This window comes from Pterocles gutturalis, unplaced genomic scaffold (genome assembly GCF_000699245.1).
Source record: "Pterocles gutturalis isolate BGI_N339 unplaced genomic scaffold, ASM69924v1 scaffold28404, whole genome shotgun sequence".
NCBI classification, from domain to species: Eukaryota; Metazoa; Chordata; class Aves; order Pterocliformes; family Pteroclidae; genus Pterocles; species Pterocles gutturalis.
Genome location: NW_010136842.1, coordinates 1,659 through 4,065, shown reverse-complemented (window position 1 = coordinate 4,065; position 2,407 = coordinate 1,659). Strand labels below are relative to the sequence as shown.

At 50.9% G+C, this 2,407-nt stretch overlaps 1 protein-coding gene across 1 annotated transcript in view; it reads left to right on the top strand.

Moving 5' to 3' along the window:
- Positions 1-2,407, top strand: part of LOC104468352 (putative adenosylhomocysteinase 3) — a gene marked incomplete at both ends in the record, with an annotated part of 5,128 nt that overhangs the window by 1,151 nt on the left and 1,570 nt on the right. The window contains 4 exons of the mRNA XM_010082454.1: positions 827-897; positions 1,012-1,106; positions 1,837-1,935; positions 2,405-2,407. The exon at positions 2,405-2,407 is cut by the window's right edge and continues 60 nt beyond it. Of these exons, the coding sequence (XP_010080756.1) occupies positions 827-897; positions 1,012-1,106; positions 1,837-1,935; positions 2,405-2,407 (268 nt within the window). The remainder of the gene's footprint in view (positions 1-826; positions 898-1,011; positions 1,107-1,836; positions 1,936-2,404) is intronic.

Genomic DNA, 2,407 nt, shown 5'->3' with positions numbered 1-2,407 from the left:
TAAACCCGCAGGCTCTTCCGCACAGCAGGCTTTCAGAGGGCTGTCGCAGGGAGAAAACTAACGAGCCGTGCTGAATTAGCAGAGCTGATCACCTTTGGGTTTGCTTCGCGACCTTCGGAAGCGGCACATCCAGCACCCGCATCCTTAGTTCTGAGTTTGGTCGATTGCAGCGAGGAAAAAAAGCCCAGTAAATGGGACATCCAGCAGGAAAAAAATTACTGGTTTTTTTACAGTCACTACGATTCTGCAGCTTGTGAGAGGCACTGAAATAAGTTCTCGGGAGGACTGTCAACAAATCCTAAAAAAAAATCCTGCCCTTGTTATCCGACACGCCAAATACACCTTGATGGGTGAGGTCAGGGAAGATTTGCTGAGTGCTCAGCACCTCAAAAAATCTTCTAGGTGCCTAAATATGGATTGCGGGGTGAATGATAGACATCTGTGGGGTTGTTGTTTTTTTTTTTAAGATGATCTAAAACCATCTCAGAAGGGATTCTGCAGCAGGAGGGCATTTCTGCATCTTCTGGATGCAGGAGCAGCAGCTCTCAAAACGCCGTCTGGGTGGAAAATTGAGATTTGCAGGTGCAGAAAATGTGAAACCCCCCAAAATCTCACTTCACTTCTCCCCACAATGGTCCCAAATCCTCCAGGTTCACTCCAGAAACCCTCCTCTTGGGGTACGCGGCCCTTCGCATGCTGCTGTGCGGTTTTTTTACTCAGGAAAGTTAAAACAAATATCTGAGAATCACTTGATTGGGTTTTTTGTCCTATTTTGGGCGTGGTTTTTGCTGCTTCTCACACCGATTTTTCTCCCCTCTCCTCTTAGCATGGATGGATTCCGGCTCGTGAAACTCAACGAGGTCATCAGACAAGTTGACATCGTCATCACCTGCACAGGTACACGGTCCCCAGGGATGGGTCCATCGGATCCATCATTTCCCAAAGGAAAGGGGAAAAAAAAATGGGGAAAAGTGAACGTGGGGATTTGTGACGGGTATCGCTGCCTGGCAGGCAACAAGAACGTGGTGACCCGGGAACATCTGGATCGGATGAAGAACAGCTGCATCGTCTGCAACATGGGGCACTCCAACACCGAGATCGACGTGGTGAGCGCGGGGATGGGCGCGGGCTGGGGGTGATGGTGTTTTTGGGACCCTCTGGCAGATTTTTCTGACCTGTGGTGCTTTAGCAAGCACCTGGGAGGGGAAAAAAATATTCCATCGCTCCGCATGTCCCAGCAGATGCTGGCGGATGTGTCATTCCTGCGATCCCAAAGGATTCTGGATAAATTTTTCCAGTTTCCAGCGCAGTGTCTGGTGTCCCCCAGCCTCATTCCTTCCCCTGGAGAGCCCGTGAATAGCCCTCTCCCACCCAGTCCCCCTGCTTTTGGGTTATTTTACCGTTCAAACCCAGCCCAGAGCTCAGCTTGGCTCAACACGGCACGCTCAACCCCTCCGGGCTCTTGCGGCACGGAAATCTGCTTGGAGATGAGCAGAAAAATGGGAAAGTCTTGTCTGAAGGTTGATGGAGAATTTCTTGGCCAAAGCCATGGGTTTGAAGTCATTTTCTGTGCTGGAAAGAAGAGACCAGTGAATCCTCTGCAGCCAGAAGAGCTTGAACAATAGTTGCCGGAGCTTTGATGTGTTGGAATCATAAAAATAGCTCCAGGTGGTGATTCATGAAGGTTTCATGGGTCTGGGACCGCGACCGGACCCAAAGGAAACTCTGAACCCAGGACGATGTCAGCGAGTTGCTTCCTTTTTTTCATTTCTATTCCATCGCTTCTGGTTTTTGATCTTTTGCCGGTGCTTTAACTCTTTTAACGCCGTGTTCCAGGCCAGCCTGCGCACGCCCGAGCTGACCTGGGAGAGGGTGAGGTCCCAGGTGGACCACGTCATCTGGCCGGACGGGAAGAGGATAGTCCTTCTGGCGGAGGTGAGTTGCGGGCAAAGGAGCTGGAATTACAACCCGGTGTCTCCTTGCGGAGGAAGAAAAGGGATGGACAAGCGGAGGAGCTGCCGCACATCCAGAAATCGTCTCCGGGGTCTCGGCAGCCCTGTGGTCCCTCTGGTTGGAAGGTTTGGTGTGACCCTGTTGGGGTCCACGAGTTACTGGAACGCAAAAAAGCTCCCGTGTTTTTTTTCTCTCCCACCCCAGGGTGTCTCCCATGGGGTATTCGATCAGATTTTTCACTTTTTAATAGTTTTACTGAGTTATAGGGACAATTTATAACTTGGGATTCAAGAGCGTGTGATGGGAATTCAACCCTCATCTTGGGGCTCAAGACACGTGATGGTGTTCCATCCCGGAAGGGACACGTCCCTGGTGGTTCTTGTCCCTTCCGTAGGGTTCTAGGCTGGTTTTGGTGCCGTGTTGAGACTAACAACCAGTTTTTGTGTCCCAGGGC